Source organism: Echiichthys vipera (genome assembly GCF_963691815.1).
Source record: "Echiichthys vipera genome assembly, chromosome: 7".
Taxonomy (NCBI): domain Eukaryota; kingdom Metazoa; phylum Chordata; class Actinopteri; order Perciformes; family Trachinidae; genus Echiichthys; species Echiichthys vipera.
In genome coordinates, this window is record NC_139832.1 from 16,686,739 (window position 1) to 16,707,266 (window position 20,528).

Sequence of the window (20,528 nt, forward strand, 5' to 3'; positions counted from 1 at the left end):
CCAGCGTGCTGGTCTGTGTGTGTGTGTGAGTCTGTGAAACAGAGAGAGCGGGAGAGGAGAGAGAGGAGACACACCGGCTGATGCTGCTACTTGTACCAGTGTTGAACTTGCAGCCACACTGTTCACATCTGAACCTTCATCTGTTAAAATCAGCTGGAGCACTCTGTTCCTTTTGAGCTGCCCTTATTTCTAACGTTTATGTGTGAATGGATGCCTGAAAGAGATGCTTGCTTAAGGGGTGACTGATGAGAACCAGCGGTCCGGTGTGGAGGGTGACCCCCTGTGTCTGTACCACCACTACTCGGGGAGAATTGGACGCCTGGCGTTTCCACAACGACTATAATGGGCTGCAATCTGTGCACTTTACAGAAGCGAGAGGAACACTACAAGCTGCTGTATGAGATTGCACAGGTGAGCACTGTGTGTTGTATGTGATTCATTATGTGTGCTGCGCTGAGAGCATTTCTAGGCTGCTGCTGCTGCTGCTGCTTGTTTTTGGAAAGAGGATCCTTATAGGAGTAATTTAGGGATTAATACAAAAAATGAAAGTGAGACGGCATTATGGAGAGAGAGGGTTTCTTATTCATCAGCAGATGTGCTTCTATTAATGAACACTATACTTTGAGAGCAGCTAGTGTGCAGCCCATTCATCCTGAAGGATGACGGGTTTTTTTTATTTTTATAAAATAGCACCTGAGGACATGAAGAACATTTCACATGATGTATTTGTGCCAATTTCTGAGTCATTGGATGATGTTCAGAATGTGTCATTGAATATAATTTCATTCATAGTTTTCTTTTGGCACTTCTGGTGTCACTGTGACACAGTTCAGTGTTGTGCCAGCAGATTTTTTTCAACTTTTTGGTAAACACCTGGTTTTAACGGCCTTGAGCTCAACACAAAAACACAATACAGTATGTGTATATGTACTCTTACAATTTCAGAATCAATCATGCTTGCTGTTTTATATCCAATAAATTTCAGGGCTTTTAGCGAGTCACAATAAAATAGGCAGAGGACAATTTCTTAGCAGAACAGATAAACAAGCATTCACCCAACCACCATCAGCCCTCTTCCTGTGACAGGCTAATAACTGTGAAGCTCAGTGTCTCCTGGAAGTGAAGTAGTACTCATCCCCCCCTTCCAGTAGCGCCTGCCTTCACGCCACTGTGATCACAGCCTCATTAGCCATTTTATACAACCATCCTGTGCATTAATTAGACGTGAAATGTCTTTCTTTACCCTTGTGAAAAGTCGTGATAGGAAGAAATGGGGGAGGTAAACTAGCTTGCCTGTAGCTTTCAACTCGTGTGCAACTTGAGGCTCTGCAAATCTCTGATGATAGACATTCTCCGTCAGATTTGGAACTGCATGAATGACTGGAGGAAGCTGTGTCGCAAGCTTCTAGATCAGCAGTAAAGAAGGTTGCAGAATTCACTAATAGTCTGTTTAATATGAGCAGGCAGACAGAAGTGTCCAGGGACCGTGAAGGATAAATAGGTAGCCCGCCTCTCCTCAGGAGGACCATAAAAATAGTGCTGTCTTGGTGCTTATCTTGGCTCTTGCGCCTCTCTCCGCACCAGTTGTTAAGAAATAGTGTTGACTCCTTTCCTTGTGGTTTAGCAGAGGGGATCAGTGTCTGCCAAGTGGGCCGGTCTCCAGGGCACACTCGTTGACATGGGGCTCTCTGGCATGTCTGTCCACCCACTGATATACTGAGCTGGTTCAGGCGGGAGCTGCAACATCAGCACCTACTTTTTGTTCACCACTGTGGGAGGGAAGGCGGGAAGGATATAGAGCATGGAAGATAAAGACTGGCATGGGAATAGAGAGTAAGCCGTTAAAGATGCAGTTGTCAGAGAAAGTGCTAGAGAGGAAACAAGGTAAAAGGAAAATGAAGGAAAGGAACAAAGCGGTGAACCTTCACTAAGAAGAAAAGAGAAAATTGAGAGGGATAGAACAAGTAGATTTCTTGGTTTGAAATGCTGTCTATCAGGGTGACCGCTAGCTCACCGGGTAGAGCGTGCACCCCATAAAGAGTCCTTGGCAGCTGCCTGGGTTTGAGTCCGACCTGTGCCCCCCCCCCCCCCCCCCCCCCTTTCCTGTCACTCTTAACTGTTCTAATAAAAAAGGACATAAAAGTCCTAAAAAATAATCTAAAATAAATAAATACTGTTTTACAAATATATAAAGAAACACGTGTTACAGAAAACCACCCCTTCTAACAGTCTTGCATGCACATATTTGTACACAGGCTCACATATGTCTGCAGAGACTAGCAGTACATCCTGGCAACAGCACAGCAAATACATAAAAACAGCACCACAACACTGGCAGAAATGAAGAGGGGGGAAGACAGACAGTGGGAGAGTCTCTTTCAGGTAGCAGAGCTCTACCTGCAGCTACAGAAGTGTGTCACTGTGTCTTTGTGACCAGGAGAAATGTGTTGTGACAGCGGAAAGCTGCGCTTACACTGCTGTCTTCCTAATCCTCTTGCCTACATATTGTCTCATCTGTCCAGCTTCCTCAGCTCTCACCCTTTATTCATGTTGTTTTCTATCATTCTCACTCCTCCTTGCTCAGGCTTTTTGTCCTGTATGTCTGCTGCTCAGAGACACACACACACACACACACACACACACACACACACACACACACACACACATACACACGCACACGCACACACACACACACACACACACACACACACCAAGACATATACACACACACTCGCCACTTTACTCGTGTGATTATGCAGAGTTGGTGAATCTCTGTATGCAAATGAGGTGGAAGCGGTTTGCCGGTGTCGCAGCGTAACTGACCGGCCTTTTCAGCAGGTTGATTCGAGAAGCAGGAGTCATTCACAGTGGTCGGTTAGCCACCTTTCTCCCCTTTCCTTCACACCCAGAAACAATTTTGACACACTCTCCGTCCGCCTGACCCCACTAGCTGTGGGAGATTTATGACTTGCTGGCTCCCTCACTCTCTCCATTCCCCCTTTCTCTCTGTTCTCACGGCTGCGAGTGTTCTGCATGGAAATGTGTTCACCTTTCTCAGCTGGCCTGCAAAGCTATCTCACAGGGCTGACATTTTTTATTTATTGTATCAGCTTGCTTGCCTGGACAAGAGGACACAGGAATCTTCTGGTAGCCTTGCTCTTTTTCTCACATTCCACTTTCTTGTTCTATACCTACTACTGTTCATCCCTTGCTTTTTTGGGGCTCTTTCTCTCTGTTTTCCTTTTTTTATTCCTCTGATCCTCTCATCTCCTTTAATTACATTTGTTTCAACCTTTGCTCCGCCCTGATCTCTACTGGATTCCACTCCAGTTAACTTTGCAGTGATTGACCTCTGTGCAGAGGAAGAAGTGGGAAGGTTTTTCTCATTTTTGGTCAACAAGGATAAAACCTGGTTGAACCTATTAACCCGAGGTTCAGCGTCTCTCGCACTACGGTCAACCAGACCCCTTACAGCTTGCATTTTCCACCAGGCTACTGCTCAGACCACAGCATACGGTTGTTGTATTCGCTCTGTTATCTGGCAGAGCTTTGAAATTCCCATTGTGTCTGTGTGCTGCCCTCGTGAGTATCACACAATGTCTGTGCACCGCTGAAACCCAGTGATGTGTGGCTTTTTGGGGGCTAATTAGCAGGGTGGCAGATGTTGATGAGAGGAACAATGCAGAGTAGCTCAGAGTTATGTGATAGGATAATATTTCTGTAGTGTGTAAGAGTGTGATGCATCAATGTTGTGCAGTGTCTTTTGACAAAAGGCTTTTTTTTTTGCAAATAGTTGCAATAAAAACAAAATGACCCAAACATACCCCTTTATGTGACAACAGTTAGCACTGATGTTGAGCCACCGCGCCACTAGGTTACAATAGCAACCAGCCACTCTTAACGTTACTGGGTGATAAATTAAGTACAGATCCTCTTCATTTTATTATCCTGTAATTTTCCAATGAGCCTGGCTTTCCTTTTTCTTACTAGCAGTTTTGAAAGCAGCATAGACAGTTTTCTAAGTTTTATTAGACATGAGAAATAAATGGAAAGCAGCTCCCCAGCTCAATGAGGCACAGCAGTCCCTGATAACTTTCTGATGCATATGAATGAGAAGGACACACACAAACACACACATCTGTTTAGAGGAAACAAAAACACACAGTCTTTGTGAATATCTTAACTTTAAAACCAGAAAGCTGTGTTTATGCATTTTAGAGTGTGACAGCACTGAGGAGGGCGCTGTAATGGAAGAGTTTAGTGATGTCATGTTGAGAAGTGTCACCAGGTTGACAGGACAGGACAGACAGACGTGAAATGAAGCAGATCTAGAATTCATTTGTTCCTGGGGTGAAGGCCAATTCCTCAGAGTTTGGTCCTGCAGCAGGGTGGTAGCACCACATGTGAAACCTGTGGACCGGACAAGGTCTAAGGAGGACACAGCTGACTTGCTGCTGCTTTTGCGACGCCACCGGTCATGTGTGTAATGGATATGCATTCAATACAAGGTTGAGCAGCTATCACAAGAGCCAGGCATTCTATAAAAAAAAAAGGTTTGGCAAGCTTCACCGGGCTGCATGGATCATCACATGCAGAAAGCCAGTGCCAAATTGTACATTTGTGTTATCTGGTAAGCAAGGAGATTAGTTTTGCATTTAGTCTATAAAGTTGTAAAGTGGGAGTGAAGTATCTTGGATGATTAGGGCTCCGAAAGTAAACATGTATTTTCTGCTTATAAGGTGTAAGTTGACTTACAGTTGGACCACGCAATAAGCTTCAGTCAAGTAGGTGATTTTTTTTTTGCCACAGACATTTGATATTGATTATGATGTTCCTCAAGGCAGCATGCTGGGCTCTATTTTTTTTTTTTTTTATCGTACAGGCTCCCTCTTTTTGTTTTCTGCTTCATAATGTTTTAATTCTGTTTGGTACCTTTGCACCAAGGCACTGTACAAAAAAGGCACAGACCAGTGTACATAAAAACAAGAGGCAAAGCCAACTCCAAATCTCAAGAAACATTTTTGTAAAAAACAATCCAATCATCAACCAAAAAAATACTATTTAGCTTGCTGGTATTGTCCAGTGAAAAAGAGGGGTTATATTTGAAAATATATATATATTGATAAACACTCAGTTAAAGCAGTTTAGTCAGTCCACTTTTGGATTTTTTTGTCATTTTTTTTTTTTACAAATTCAGTAACTATTACCTGGTCTTGGTTTTGTTCCAAATTTCAATTGAGAAAGCAAAAATGCCAAATTGCATTGCTTTCAGCTTGTTAAATGTAAGAATCACCTGCTCAAAAGTATACTGAATAACCTATTTTTGGACTCTTTGTTCGTTACTTGAGACATTGAGGACATCACTGAGGGTTTTAGGTAACTGGGATGTGCATGTTTTACTATATTTTCTGACCTTGTATAGACCAAGCAATGAAATGACTAAGCCTTGTAACATACATTGGAGGATAGTACTTCTGAAACCAGCAGTCATCCAACTTCACCTCCATGAGTGTACATGTTCCTGTGATGGCTTCGATTGTACATTAATGCTGTCAAACCTTGCTCTCACCCGCCACCACATCTTCAGCACTATCCCCAGACAGTTAGCTACAATGTTCTCATCTATCTTCTTGTCCCATAATATTTTTTTGAAGGATGTCCCTCAACCATTGAAACTGATAGGAGTGAAGAAAGCAAAGAGAAAACAAATGTGTAGCTTGATTGATCGTGTGTCTACCCAGGAGAGATTAGCCCCAAATACAATCTGGGCTTTTAGTGATGCTTTTACAATTCCCAAGCAATACTAATGTCGCTAATTTTGAAGCTCACTTCAGGTACACTGACAGACAGATGGACAGCACACACACACACACACACACACACACACACACACACACACACACACACACACACACACACACACACTCATTTTTCATGCCTTGCCAATATAAATAACCATGTTTCTAAGTCAGCCCCATTCCCCATCAGTTCCACTGCTCTTTCTGTGCTTCATCCTACAGCCTCTAACCAGAAGCCAGATCCGTCAGCCAACCATGTTTGATTACAACACGAATGGATGTCTGCATGCTCTGCCGCTGTCTGTCTCGGGGTTCCCAGCAGCTGAAATTGAGATCTAAATATGCTGAGATGATCTTTTTCCACTCATGCTGTTTACAAAGGATTAGTATTTACGTCCTCCCTCTATAGCTCCCCTCTCTTGCATCTAATGCTATTCCCATACTTATCAGGTTGAAGACGCTGCAGAGAGTGTTGCATAACCATAACCTAACACTTAGATTTCACAGTCTAATTCTGTGTGAATCACACATCCTATCGCTTGACTGCTTCCGTATAATATAAAGCTAATAGTCTGTTTTTAAACACAATGGCGTTTTAGATAAGAGAAAATTAAAAAGGAAGTTAACATCCAGATCACACATTTTTGGATATGTGTGCTGTACTTCTCGGATACAGATGATGCCACATTTGCCACCAGACATGAAGTCAATTGGTTTTATCGGCCAGTCAACTTAATCTCGCTGCGGAGGAGCAGGGGGGATTTAAAAGGGAGCTGACAAATTGACCTTTTCCTTTTCATCTGTTTCTTATCTCAATAAGAACCTAGCTGACCTTTTCAACCACTTATCAAGTCTCCGGACCCCCTCGTCTCCTTCTGCCTCTCTAGCCCAACATGAACATAGCTCTTCAAAATTAAACCTATCTCCCATATGTGCCTCCGTCTGTGCTGATTTCTTTAATCTCACTCACAGCAACCACCAAGGAAGAGCTGCACAAACAAACCATGACATACTATTTTCCTGAGGGAGCTAAAGCTGTTTATCAGGGAACCCATTTCTCTACATTGCACTGCTGGGTGTCGGATGTAGAAGTGCTTGTTTTGGCTGTTTGCTGTTCAGACAAGGGCTGCGATAGGAGGTTATCATCCAATGTGCGCACACAGAAACAACAAGAAAACAATTACAGAAGCAAACAAAGTCCTGGAGGTCATAATAGTCATTCACCTTGCTTTTTTTTATTTTTCATCACCTCATTAATTCATTGGGATAAAAGTAATCTTACTTTGGGTGAATCCCACTTTAGCGGATGAGGATGACATCAGCATGGCATCATCCTTGAGTTACCCCAAGCCTTGTCTTGGTGCGCATTTTACTTTCACTCGCTAATCAAGATCAAAGGCCGTCAACTTCAATGAGACTGGAGGAGCGATGGAGAAAATGAACTATATGCTGGAGTATCTCAATGCCAATTCCCAGTGAACCAGAGCATCTATTTAATGAATTGAACCTGGTAGAAGATGTGTGTGTGTGTGTGTGTGTGTGTGTGTGTGTGTGTGTGTGTGTGTGTGTGTGTGTGTGTGTGTGTGTGTGTGTGTGTGTGTGTGTGTGTGTGTGTGTGTGTGTGTGTGTGTGTGTGTGTGTGTGTGTGTGTGTGTGTGTGTGTGTGTGTGTGTGTGTGTGTGTGTGTGTGTGTGTGTGTGTGTGTGTGTGTGTGTGTGTGTGTGTGTGTGTGTGTGTGTGTGTGTGTGTGTGTGTGTGCGGCTACTGTGGCCTGAGGGATATAAATATTTGCTGTCCTAGTCTTTTTGTTTGTTACCATGTAAACAAAGGAGCCATATTTTTCTGCCCCCATTATTATTAGCCATGACTCAGTGTAACTCAGAACACGACATTATGCATTTCAAAGCAACTATTTTATTCCCTCTACAGACACACACACACACACACACATTTCCGGTGTGTTCAAGCATGCATGGTTGTTTATGGAAATACAAGTATGTGTATCTACATAGACGTACAGTTACAGTTTGGACTAAATTGGTTCGTGTCTGGACGTAATTGCTGCAAGTATGTCAAGTGTGTCTTTCTGTCTGTGTGTTGCTTTAATGGGAGTCTTTGGACTGTTAAATTCTGCTCTGAACCTCTGTGTGCACAAGCCTTTGTTTGTATGTGTGTTTATCACATGTAGAGGGAAAATAGAGCTGACAGCTTGTGCTTTTCCACTACAAACATTGGTGAAAACAAAGAGCTATGAGATACACACGGGGGGTTGTGCATCTGCATCCAGGGTGCCTCTTAGCTGATTATCTGAGTTTAAGCAGACAGAAGGGCCCTCATTAATTTATTGCAGTTCACGAGAATGCATCTTCCCAATTAGTGGGGATTGTACTGTATGCTGGGAAGGAAAATTCCGCCAGACACTTAACAACCATTATGACTGTGAACTGACGGGTACCTCTGAAACTTAGACTTAACCCTAAGACTTGTTTTTTAAATCAACTTTTAATGTGAGTGATGGGGTCCAACATGAACACAAATGGGTTCTGGTTATTTTACATGAGAAATGTATTCATGTATTATGTCAGCAGGGTCCTTTTGGAAAAATGAGATGTGCACCAATCAGAATTAAGCCATTTACACACTGGAGTCATACTGTATTAATTCTGTTTTTTGTGGTGTTTTTCTGCCAGTGTCACTGTAGAAACCAGAGTTTTCCACTACTATGCAGCAGGCCAACTTTCTTGGCATTTATATTTCCCTGCTCTCTCAGAGTTCGCCTCTGACAGCCTCTTATTTGATATGAACCGCCCTTTTGGCTTTCAGCAACCACCATGGGGAAGCCTTTGTCAATCAAATCTGATCATACCACACCAACGCAATCCAGATGAAGCTGAGTGTTAACTCTTAATAGATAATAAATAACAATGAAAAATTATCGTTTCTTATTCATGATGAATATTTAATAATATAGAGAAATAATTATAATTTAAAAAATAAGTTTAAGTTGGGTACTTTAATTGTCATTATTCAATGACAATTTTGTCAAATGCCAGAACTGGTTTATGGTTGTGCATATGGTTGAAATCAAAATAACAGTTTTAAGAAATTTTACAAAATATGGCCAATGGAGGCAGCATGTACAGCAAATTGATGTTCAGTGCGACAAACTGCTCCTCTGTTACGTTTGACATCAGACAAAATGTATTCAAGAAAACCCTCCATAACTAATGTACTTTCAACCTGGAATAACTCAGTCACATCATTTCATAAAATGATAACCAAATATGGTCTTATCATCAGGAAACAATATCACTGAGAGTTGTGAGAAGATAATATTGACTAATTGCTGAGCTACACAATATATTGTCTTTATTTAAATCAGAAATCTGCATTTTTTTTGTCGGTTTCGCTGCTGCAGCTGCTGGATGGAATGAAAGAGGAGCTGACAAAATACACAGGCTTTCTCTTATCTATATGATACAATGTGTTCGGCGTCCAGTCTCTCCCCCAGCCACAAGATATCAGCTCCACCATCGCCACTGACATTTGGAGAAATAGGATGGTGACAGGGTAGGGGCTGCCTGCGTGATCTATAGTTGATAAAAAGGTGACAAAGCCTTGAGTTCTTGTGGTGGATGCCTTTAGTGACGGCCCTTTTTCAACCTTTGTCTGTCTTTTACCTCACTATTTTTTTTTCCCACTATGCTCTTACTTTAATGCTTCTATGTGTTGGTTGGCTCGGGAGGTGTGGAATGTCTGTGACGGGTGAGTGAGTGAGAGAGAGAGAGAGTGGCGCTGGAGTAGGTCAGGAGATCAGTGTGTGTGTTGGTGGAGGAGGAGGGGTGGTGCTGGGGGTGTCAGGGTGACACAAAGCCCCCCCCGGGTGAGGCATGCTGGGTGTCACTCCACAGGTCAGCAGGCACCCCCTGCGACTCTCATGATAAGCCCGGCCTGACAGCCGTTTGATGGGAAGGGCGACACACTCACACCTCTGTGCTCCCCAGCTCGTATGGCCGGGCCCTGGGGAGGAAAGCGATAAGAAGCTCCATGAATGTGGCTGCTGCAGTGACATTAGCTATCTAACAGTCCTTCATAAGGGCTCAAATCCAAAGAAAGCCATATCAGGTATTCTTAACAAGAGCACAAAAGGAAGACCACAAGCCATAGCTCTATTTTTTAAAATAAAGCTTGAGGGTTGCTGTTTTCAGATGGCGATGGCTGATTGTATACAGTGGTGAGCAGAGCTGTGGCTTGATTGTTGCTGCTGCCGTCACACTGACACACTGACACAGTTCGAAAGGCCCGATTTTAAGCTGCTTTTGCAATGAGAGCATCACAAGGGCTTTTTAAAAAAAAACTCCAGCCTTTCTCAAATGAAATCAATTCTGCATCAATGTAGGATGAGTTTCAGTTGACACCTCCGTGTAAATGTAATTTAATTGGATTGCAAGATCTATTTAAAAGTCCAGTTGCATTAGAATTTTAAGTAGGCAGACATAGTTTTTTTAAAAGCAAATCTCCATATATATGATACATTGTTTCAGAAGAAAGCAAAATGAAAGTATTATTTTAACATTGTGGCACACTTCCTTTTTACGTGTGAACATGTGAGAGAAAATAAACTATTTTGTGTTCAACATAACTCATTGCTGTGAAACAGCAGCTAGCTGAAGTTCACAGTAGAATCTAGATGTAATCTTTGCGAGGTTGGAATGGCAACCGTGTTTTCTCCCCCGCAGCACTGCAGTCAACCCAGCACCTCCTACACAATCCAGATCCTCTCACAGTCAGTCCTCCTTCCTCACAGCCTCAAGACTAGCAGGCAGACGGGCACGCTGAGGAGGGGGCAACCTGCCTTATTCAGATCCTCATTCTGTTGCAATACGAAGATGCATCGATAGATTGAGTTGTAAAAGCTTAAAGATGTATTTGTCTTGACTCATAAGGCATAATAATAAAATGTATTGGTGTAATCCAAATTTACAATTTTGTCTCAATCTTTAAGCAACTGCTACCGACCTGAAAGCTCCAATCAGAAGCCTGGCTTTGGCCCTGGGTTTCCATACCTGGGGTGAAGTACTCTTTTCCATAAATCTTTCCCTTAATCTGGCCATTCACTGGAACCTTGATGCCTTCTACTTAGGAAAAAATAGCAAGTCATAATTCACATTCTTTCCCAATTGCAGGAGTCTGAGGGTCCTTTGGCAACAGAGTGTAGGGTAAGGTCGACAGGTAGTTTAGCATGACATCTGTTGTGATGTAAGCTTTTTACTGGACTGTTGAGGTGAGGAGAAAGCTGAGCCTGCAACCTCTATCTGCGTGGAGATAGCGGGCAGACCCAGAACATGCTGGAGTGATTATTGTTCTTATCTCTTCTGGCTTGGGAACACTTGGAGTTACCGCAGAAAGAACTACAGGATGGGGCTGCAGAGAAGGATGCATTGCCAAGACCAACCAGACCTAGATAAGCATTGGGGAATAGATGGATGTGCAAGCCTACATAAATACACTGTGGCCCCCTTTACACCTTGCTACACCTTATCTAGATACACTCTGGATAGAATACACATTTTAATGCCAGGTGTAAATGGTGTATGATGTACTTGATACTACATTTCTGGCAGATAGATAACTTAATCCTTCTTCAGAAATCACAACTGTGGCTGTCACTTTGCAAAAACCAAACTCGCTTTGGACAAACTGTAAATGCATCTCAGTGGAAGTGCAGACACCCCTCTTCCGGCTGTCCTCGGGGTGAATTGCATGAGCGAGAGAGACACAGATCAGGAAAGTCAAGACAGAGACTGGGTAATGTCAGGGAAGCACTGAGTAGTAGTCCATTAGTGTCATTGGCACATCACCAACTCTGCGTGTCATCGTTCCATGTCAGTTTCTCTCCATCGCTCGTCAAATGCAAAGTAGGAGTGGCTGCATGTCATCACACAGTCACGCTGAGAGCTTCTCTAAGCAACAACAGACAGTAACTGATGAGTGCATGAAGACAAAAATTCCCAAAGCTTGCTTCAGCCAAACATAATCAGCAGCAAACTATGCTTTATTTAACCATAAACAAGGTATGTGATTTAAAGGTCTGATATCGCCACCATTTGCATCCTACCAGCAGTTAAACAAAGTGAATTGGATTTGGAGACAGTGTTTTCCTCAGAGACGTGCCTTTGGAACGGAGGGAGCCTGAGGGAATAGCACAATCAATTTTAGACTGTTTGTGAATTACTCAATAGCAGCATATGTTTTGAGATAGAGAGAGAAAAGGGGGTACAGTAACTCTGTTAAAAACTGTGTTTGTGTGTTTGTGTGTGTGTGTGTGTGTGTGTGTGTGTGTGTGTGTGTGTGTGTGTGTGTGTGTGTGTGTGTGTGTGTGTGTGTGTGTGTGTGTGTGTGTGTGTGTGTGTGTGTGTGTGTGTGTGTGTGTGTGTGTGTGTGTGTGTGTGTGTGTGTGTGTGTGTGTGTGTGTGTGTGTGTGTGTGTGTGTGTGTGTCAAAGCATCTCATCAAGCTTTTTCAGCTCTCCACTAAATTTTCCTCCTCTGGGGAGAGAGTTGTATTTCAGGAAACACACAGTCTAGAAATAACCTGCTTTCTTGGGGAAAATCAATCACACTTGCTTGTTCTTTGTACAGGAATGAATTTGGCAGTCACACAACTGAGGGAGTTCCGTTTTCCTCCCTGTCTCTGTCTGACAAGTCTTCACTGCGGCCCACACCTCAGCGAGAGCCCCAGGTGAATCTGAGATATATAGGTATTCGTATGCCAGAAAATGGCCACCGAGGGCTGAAACCTGCAAAAATGGACAAGTCCTCTGTCTCATATATGAAACATTGGTAAAAACAGATTTCACTTGTATCTGTGATTTACTGACAACAATAAAAAGAGCAAATATATATATGTTTTTAACACTAATGCACAATGACATCTAGGGTAAATGTATGCTTATAGAATGCAGTCCATTTTGGTTATAAACAAAAACCACTGGACTGGTATTCAGGTTTCTTTAGCCAACCAAGGATAAATTCTCTGTAAAGTGAAAAGCTATCCATCATGTAACACATGGATTGTCCGCTGCATGTATAGTGCTTGTGTTAACTTTAATTTTCGATAGTGGGTGAGAGGAAAAGGACAAGTGACAAATCCTAGCTGTAGCATGTGATGGCAAAATTGTTATAGTAGCATATTTATTGATAAATGCTGGGTGAACAGGTGGGTTAATTTGAAAGTCAATTACAAAAATGTTCTTTCTATATTAATCTCGTTTGTCCTGCAGAAAACATTAGCTGAAAGACGGAGCGCAGTAGGCTACTGTTTTTACTAGTTAGCAATAATACACGTTTGTTTTTACAGATTGCTTTTGGAGAATGTAATTCTCCTGTTCAGCAAATCAGCTGCATTGCTCAACATTTTGGGAAGTATGTTAAGTTAGAGGTAAGATAGCACTGCTGTCTGTAGCTATGTTAAGTATGGAGGTTTGTCTAGTATCTGACTGCGACTGGGGTTCAACAGTCAGCATTTAGTAAAGTATCTATAGGAGTATGAGCCATACTTTAACTATAGAAACAGTTTTAGAAAACTCATGTGGGCCATTTTGTTTTGGTTGTGATGTGATCTTTATGATGTAATTGCATCCTTGAAGTCAAAATGCATATTTTTTGACGAAGACAAAGCCAAATACATCATGTGCAAGTCGGTGCAACTGACCTTATTTACAGCAGACATTTAGTTATAGTGAACACAGGTGCAATTGATTAGATGAATAATGGCCAAACTCCATTCAGGTGCTCGAGTTCTTGTGCCCTGCAGTGTACATGCTGACTCTACAATGATTTACTTGCACACCGAAATTGAATACAAAGCCATCATTAATTAATGTTATCAGTTACACTTGTGCAAAAACTCAAACTGTCCGTTGACGGAGATGTCCAATTATCCTAAAAATAAACTAGTGGGGAGACTCTTTGTTGAGTATCATACTGTCTTCACACAGACTATTCTGCACTTACTGAGCTGTTATCCTTCTGTGCTAAATGTTGTTGCTTGGCAGAGAATGAAATGAACAAAACAGAGAGAGAGAGAGAGAGAGAGAGTTAGAGAGAGGAAGCAAAAAGTGCCAGATGTGAGCAGGCTTAACAGGTTGCCCTACTGCTGCTTTGGACCAATTAGCATTTGTCATGACCAAGTTCCACCCCAGCACCAGTCTGTATGCTTTGAACACAGACTTCTTTTCACTGGCAATATGGTTCATATTTTATTAGCTCCACTAATTGTCTCCATTTACAGCCCTCCTCCGCCTGTTTCCAAGTCATAGAATTGTTATCAGAAAATCACAGTGAAACAGACGCTTTGCTCCCAAGCAGTTGCGCTCATCTAATTATAAAACACTAGGTAAATGTTGAGCAGATGCCCTCCACCAGTACACCCTCCCTCCCTTTCCCTGCCTCCCAGTTGAGAGAGCCATTTGGTCTCATTCTAGTGTTACATTGGCTCCACATGGAGTGGTGATCCTTGCCAAGTGGCTGCCGTGGTATAAATGAACCTAATTGCTCGCCAACTCCACACACCGTCCGGCAGACAAGAACAAAAGAGAAAAAAACTTCCACTTCAGCTAAAGTGGTGCGCTACACCCTGCTGTGGTGCCTCACTTCTTAGCCCTCCTCAGCTCATGGTGTTTGGTTTGGGTGTCTGCAGTGACGAGGCATGAGTATGAGTGTGTCAGAGGGTGCTGCTCTACCATCTAATGACTAATAGCTTCAGTGTCCTTGCATGTTGCCTTAGGCAGTGCCGTGCCATAATTAGGGATTTGTTAGAAGTGGAAGACAAATAAGGTAAATCGACAATAAGGGAAGAGGGGGGGCAGAAAGACAAAATGAGACCAGTTAATGTGGCAACCTGTGACCCGGCTGTCTTCACAAATCAAACCTGTCAGTAGCTGAAAACAGCTTCCAGTGCATTAAGTGGCTTTGCTGCTTTGTTTGCTCTGCTGCACACGTTGTGCTATGTGAATTATCTTGTTTGATTTTATTAATCTTTTCACTGCGTTGTTTAGCAGTGTGGTTCAACCCCGAATCTCCAAATATACCCTCTGATACACCCTTTTTTTTTTTTAGATCGGATTCCAGCTCCCTTCTCTTCCAACATGCTTATTATGGTTGGTTATTATTATATATCCCTATTCCACTTGTTTCTTTGATAACCTCTTGCTGTTGCAGATGTGGTAGTAATTAGCAAATTTGCTGGACCAGTTATGATGAACAGCTATCACTGTCTAAATGAACCAGGAATTTGGATTTAGTTGCAGGAACAAAGGAATTGAAAGTCCATGAATATGGCTTCATGTTACATTACTTAAGTTATGTTCCTGTAGTGGAAAAGTGGGAATTATTTATCAGGCTTTAAGTTGGACATCATGCTGTCTTGTCCACAGTGTTCACATCTTTCCCCTGGTCTCATTACCCCTCATTCCACCACAGCCAAAAGTGACCTGTTTTTGTCTCCGAGCCAGGACAGATGATGGCCGCGGTGCAGCCTGTATGGTTCAGGTGTGGGCTCCAGGAATAAGCTTCATTGGGATCCAAATCATAGCTGTGATTGCACTTAATAGCTGATTCAAATTAAATCTTGGCCTCGCAGTGGTAGGGATAAAGCCTTGTAAAAAAATAGTGACTTTGTGCACAGGTAATGTGAGTTGGAAGTACACATATACACAGAAACAATCGCATGCACGTACACCCGGAGCATCCATTACACAGACAGACTATAAATCTGCCTTAGAATTAACTAGTGATTGCTGTAGCGGTCCCCTTTTACTCTCAGGAATGAGAATAAATGAGTGGGCACTGGTATGAACCATCCTTTATTACACCCATTAGGCGGAGGAGCCCAAGCCTTATGAAGCAGGGAACACCAAACATGCAGACCAGCCATCACATACGTGGCCTACTTATGGTTCCCATGACAGTGTGAAGACCGCCCCCCACTCCCCCTCTCATCATTGCCACCGAGCATGCATACCATTACCACATTACCCACCGCCCCCATTCTCCCATCCGTTTGCACAATCAGGGTATGCAGTACAACCGTCTGCACACTTCTTGTAATGTCAAAATATTTCTGAAGTGCTGGCTAATAACTGTGGTTCTGGAGTGCCTCCACTACCTCAATATGTTCATCAACACATTTTTTTTTTTTTTTTTTGGATAAACTTCAAGCGATGGCAGAATCATTAATCAGGAACTTTGCTGTGTATTGCCTGTAAATCATTCCGCTCATTTCTGGATGCACTCTTCAAACATCAAGAGCACCAGGTGTTCTTAATCAAGATTAGTTTGTTTGCTTGTTTTTTTTGCATACATTAAAATTGCCAGGTGGACTATTTGTTCATTAATGTCTTCTCCATCAAGAGCACGGTAATGTTACAGCTCATTTACCGTGCAAAGCTTCAGGTCATATAAACACCTTTTGACAGGTGTTTCATAACATTCAGAATAGACTGGCCATTGTTTGTTGTATTTTCTTTTAAAGGTTACTTAATCTCTGCTATTAGACATTGAAAAAGTACAGCATTCATTCGTTTAATAGATCATAATACTCCCTTACAAAGCTCTTAGTCTTTTCTGTTGTTGCTTGTCACTGTATAGTATGTTTTCTTACAATATTTTGAAATACGGTTTGCTAATGGGAATTGAAATGTAATGCTTGGCTCTAGAAAATTGGACAGAAGCTGATATTTTGTCCCGAAGCCTGACTCAGGTACAACAAAATTTACAATTATATGTATAAAATATTATGGCTCACAGCCAATATTGAATTTAATTTCAACCTTGCCATCATGATAAAGTAATACCAATAATGTAGCTCTCAACTAAGTATTTGTGAGTCTGCCAGAACAATAAATCAGCAGCAAAGGGCTTATTAAAACAAAAGTCCTCCAAATCTTTGCCACACGACGAGGATGAAGCTTAAATTCAACAAAACTTGATGCATTGGTGACTGTCTAATATTTTCCTTTAAGTCTTTGCATTTTATTAGAATAATAGCTAACACTAGATGGGACTGTGAAACTATTCGGTGCTGATCAAATCTGAATTAAAATCCTGTTACTGTATTGCCTATTTCTCACATAAAATGTTTACAGAAACATTCTTCAGTGTACTGTTTAATTCTGAAATGAGAAAGTTTGTGACCAAGTAAAGCCAAAACCAAGGATTGCCCACCAGCTGGACAAACATTCTCATTTTACAGCTAAAAGGTACAATAAAAAATGTTACTGAAAACACTTTTTATCAAGAAACAGACAATTCAGTTACAGAACCAGGATTCATATTTGATCTGCACTGCCTAGTTAGCTTCACAGTTTGATCCGAGCTCACAAGCAGTCAGTGACACTACGTCAGAAACTCCTCGGCTCTGACTATTTTATGTCGGTTGCATTGGAATCTTTGAGATGCAATTAGGAGAACTCAGGGAGATGCAGGTGGAAACAGAAGAACATGACTTTTTTACAAGCCCTTTGTCTCATGAAGGATATAGTGACAATTTAAGCAAATATGAAGAAAAGAAAGGTACTAACTTCAGCTTTAATGGAAACCTTCAGAGTTTAATAGTAATATTTATACTTTGGGTATGCACATTCAACTATACACATAAAAATGGGCCTACAGGAGTCCCATCAGTTGCAGAACTCAATGTATTTTCAATGTAATTCAAAGTTTAGATTTTATTAGAGGAAACTTAATAATCAGTTGAAATACTGTTGCAAATTTTAGACACGTTAATTGTTTACTCTGCAAGTGGCAGATAAAATAAAGTGTACTGCCCTACTGTAACCAAAAGATGGCATGTGTTTGGACATCTATGACCGAAGAACTAACAAGGCCAGTTTGAGTGGTAAGTTTCATTTCATTCCTTGTATCTCTCTGGTCTACGTTAACAGGTACCATATACAACAGCTCTTCTGAGCATCATTTCTGCCGCCGCTGTTCCAACTGTGTAATCAGGACACAGTAGGAAGCACTGAATTGCATCCAATTTCCTTCACTTCCCTTTGTTTATTGACTCTGGGACCTGACAAGGAGTGAGACCCGAGTGGGTTGAGAGAAATCCACAGACATCGACTCCTCCTAACCTCTCGCTGGCACTTTCGCTGTGCCACGAACAACACAGCGGGGAGGATTGAAGTAGATTGATTACACTTGTGATCACTCTTCTAAGATAATGTCCTTCCTTTTAATCATGCTTTGTGCTGCTGCTCTTACAAGGATAAGATTATCATCAGCAACTTCATCACTGTCTCATTGTAAATGCTGTCCTAATTGGACAGCTCTGCTTCTCATTGGACATTTTGATCTTATTTACTGCTGTGTGTCCTTCAACTGAAATTGGGACCACTTTTGGATGTCTGTATTAGTCTGTCTTCTGGTCTATCAAGCAGAGAAGACAATGTGTTACATTTAAGGATTTTTCTGCTGGAGTGTAGATTGTTCGCTGTAAGGTGAACGTAATTACTCCCTTCTAAAAGGGCTCTTTTGTCAAATCAAAGAGTTGGCTGTATTTGCAGTATGTTAGCTTGATCCCTGGGGTGGTCAGCTTTGTTGAGTGCTCTTTAGTCAATAACCTTGTGTTTACTCATCGGGCACCGGTGAGGCCTTCTAATCTTGCGACTCCATAAACCTGACATTTCATCAAAACACACCAGCTGTTTACTTGCCAGACATCCCCATTAGCTTTTCTCTCTCTTAAACATTTCCAGTGTTTGAATTAAGATTTGAGGATGAGTTTCAAGCAAAGAAAGCTTGAAGAGTTCAGCCCTGTGTTGCCTCGGGCTATCATCAGTAATCCTGTTCTTTTGTTCTCTTTGACATCAGCAACACTGACCAAGCCAGCTTGCTGTCGGTCAATAATCGTCTGCTCCCTTGTCATACCCTTTGCGGTGGTTGACATTTATGATGGGACAGTAATTACTCTAATTGCATCTGGGGAAAGTGTTAAAATCAGCAGCCTCAGGCACAATATACCAAGCCAGAATCATACACATTATGTACAAGAATGCACATATGGACACTTTTTTCCTCCTTCATTCTTTCTTCCTTTCCTTTTTTCGTTGACACCCCACCTGAACCGGCTTCCATCTAATAGCTAACAGGCAGATCAGTGGCCAGCAACAGGGGTTCTGGCTGACCTTTCAAACCCCTCCAGTTTATTATTTGCACCGTCAAATCTCCTCGTGCCACCGTCTGACCTCTACTCTCGTTTCCAAAGCAGCAACCATGCGACAGCTTCACAAAGATCCAGGAAGAGAGGGTCGAGATGGGGAAGTCAGACGAGACGCCTTTGTTGTGATCATGAGTGTGCCTGGCATTATGTAAATAGTGCTTATCCGGTGTTAATTGCCTCTGCTGCTAGGATGAGAATATTAAATGTGAAGGAAACAATTTACCGCCTTTTTAAAGTCTCCCCAGGCCACCGTGAGTAAGACCGACCGTGCCATTCAAAGGTGTTGTCGGTGCCATCTGCTGCCTGTGTCATCTCGTCTGTACTCAGCAGCTAAAAAAGGATAAATCGGATTCATTACAACTTGAGTCATATTTTTCTAGTATTATTCGTCTCAGTAATAAGAACATTGTACTCACTGAGGCGATTGCTGAGATCTGGGAATGCGGTAACCTGACTCTGGCCAGATGAATTTCGTTCCGCCTTGCTTCTCTCATACATCTGGGATCGCTCCATGATAAAGTGATTTCAGGAGGCTGGGCCTTATCAAAAATCCTTGAATATGATTGGATAAACCACTTGTCCATCACCTTTTTGACGTGCTATATCAACCACTCAAATCGAAACCAACCCATGACGCTGATGAGAGCGACGCAGGGAAAAGCCAAACCCGGTCGGAAGAAGGGCGAAAACATCATTTCCACCAACAAAAGCCTTCAGAGCCGTTCTCTGGTCTCCTTTTTAAGAAGAAATATTCTCTAGATTGGAAACACGGATGAAATAGCAGCATCGATGTTGACCCCTGCTTCCTCAATGCGAGCCGCCATTGTTGTCTGAACCACAACAGTCGCTTCTCCTCTACATCACATCTATAAAACCCCTGCCCGGCAGTCCTAATTGGCTCAACCACCTGTAATCACTTTCCTTTGGAGCGATCCCGGATGGTTGAGGGGAGCTAGGTGGAGTCAAGGTGAAAGCAAGGCGGAACGAAATTCATCTGGCGAGAGTCAGGTTAGGAATGCGGCAGTACTGCTAAAAAGGCAGTTCCCAGACCAACTTTCTTGCTCAGCTTTAGCTATTGTGCCATACTTACCATAGTGGTATTCAGCTCTAAAAGGGGGGGGGGGGGCAACTAGCAAACCGTAAAATAAACGATAACCATATCAAATTATCTCCCAGCCCTATAGCTAAAGGATTAGTTTGAGTAGACTTTTTGGGAAATACACTGTCTTGCTGAGAGTTGGGCAAGGTCGATACCACTCATATCTGTATACTGAATGCAAAGCTACTGCCAGCAGGTAAAAAAATGCCTACCAGCTTTTCTATAGCTCACTATTTAATTAAAATGTTTAAACTCATTTGTGTAATCAATGGAAAAATCTCAGTGTAAATATGTTTTGGCCAGGTGCAGTGACCTCATAGTCATGTTTCACTGCAATTCCAGAAATAGTGATAGCCTGCCGTCAATTGTTTTTTCCGGCACTATTTACAGACAGGCATCCACAGGGAG

The 20,528-nt window shown here is 42.2% G+C and overlaps 1 protein-coding gene across 1 annotated transcript in view; it reads left to right on the plus strand.

Moving 5' to 3' along the window:
• Positions 1–342: 342 nt before the first annotated feature.
• LOC310948744 (PDZ domain-containing RING finger protein 4) overlaps positions 343–20,528 on the plus strand; it is a gene marked incomplete at both ends in the record, with an annotated part of 50,921 nt that continues 30,735 nt past the window's right edge. Inside the window, one exon of the mRNA XM_083915970.1 lies at positions 343–411. Coding sequence (XP_083772096.1) covers positions 343–411 — 69 coding nt within the window. The remainder of the gene's footprint in view (positions 412–20,528) is intronic.